General features: G+C 43.2%; 1 protein-coding gene across 1 annotated transcript; it reads right to left on the bottom strand.

Moving 5' to 3' along the window:
• Positions 1–207: 207 nt before the first annotated feature.
• LOC123604656 (olfactory receptor 1A1) lies at positions 208–1,137 on the bottom strand. The gene has a single exon (XM_045490988.1). It carries the CDS (start codon positions 1,135–1,137, stop codon positions 208–210), a length of 930 nt encoding a protein of 309 aa, XP_045346944.1.
• Positions 1,138–1,359: the final 222 nt, after the last annotated feature.

Below are 1,359 nucleotides of genomic sequence, written 5' to 3'. Positions count from 1 at the left end.
CAAAATTTCTGTGCTGGCAAAAGGACAATAATGGGTACAAAGTGATGATTTCAATAAGGTGTGTCATAAACTTACTAGATTTCAGAGAAGGGGATTTTGTAGCTGGAAAGACCAAAGGTTGCTTCTTGGAGGGGATGAACATTAAGGGATGGACTTCCAAGTGCATCCTAATTGATGACTGCATTCCTCAATATGACCTCACATTGGTTATGAGGAAATTCTCTTGCTGAATAGTATCCTCAGGGCAGCCTTCATGTCTCTGTTTCTCAGACTATAAATGAAAGGATTTAGCATTGGAGTCACTGCCACGTACATAACAGTCATGATTGCATCCTTTAGGCTGTAACTAGTCAGAGGGCGGAAATACATGCCCATGACTGTCCCATAATACAGAGAAACAACAGTGAGGTGGGAGCCACAGGTGGAGAAGGCTTTGAGCATGCCCTTAGTGGAAGGAACCCATAAAACTGTGGAAAAGACCCGGACATAGGAGATGATGATGCATAGTAATGGCACAGAGAAAATACCCACCCCTAGGTACATCATCTTCACATTGAAGTGGATGTCAGAACAGGACAGCTTAAGCAAAGGGGTAATGTCACAGTAGAAGTTGGCTACCTCCTTGTTGCCACAGAAGGACAGACTAGCTGTGAGCAGAGTATGGGGGAGAGCATTGGCGTTTCCAACCACCCAAGATCCAACAACTAGAAGGACACAAGTCTGTGGGCTCATAATTGTTGTGTAATGAAGTGGGCGGCTGATGGCCATGGCACGATCATATGCCATCGCAGCCAGGATATAGCTATCTGTGTTACCCAAGGCGATCATAAAATACATTTGTGTTAGACACCCCCCAAAGGAGATGGATTTGCTGTGCAAGACATGGTTGGCTAGCATCTTGGGGATGGTTACAGAGGAGAATAAGATGTCAACAAAGGAGAGGTTGGCAAGGAAAAAATACATGGGGTTGTGAAGGCGAATGTCAGAGCGAATAGCCAAGATGATGAGCAGGTTTCCAGTCAATGTGATGGGGTAAATGAACAGGAAGAAGATGAAGAAGAAGTCTTCCTGTACCTGCTGACCAGTAACTCCCAGGAGGATGAATTCCAGGGTAGAAGATTGGTTGTCTTCTTTCATGGTTCCTTTGTTAAGAAAGGGGAGAAGAATCCAGAATTATTAATGGAGTTTATGTAATGATCTTCCTTATCCATCAGTTTTGATTCAAGTGACTATCAATCTCTACGATGTGTTTACTAAATCCAGAGATAGCCAACATTTTGGGGAAATATCCTTGTTGATTAGTGAAACTGATCAACAATTAACTCTTGACACTCATGTCTAAGAAGTGAACAATCTGTG

Source organism: Leopardus geoffroyi, chromosome E1 (genome assembly GCF_018350155.1).
Source record: "Leopardus geoffroyi isolate Oge1 chromosome E1, O.geoffroyi_Oge1_pat1.0, whole genome shotgun sequence".
NCBI lineage: Eukaryota > Metazoa > Chordata > Mammalia > Carnivora > Felidae > Leopardus > Leopardus geoffroyi.
This window is presented reverse-complemented; position numbering and strand designations above follow the sequence as displayed.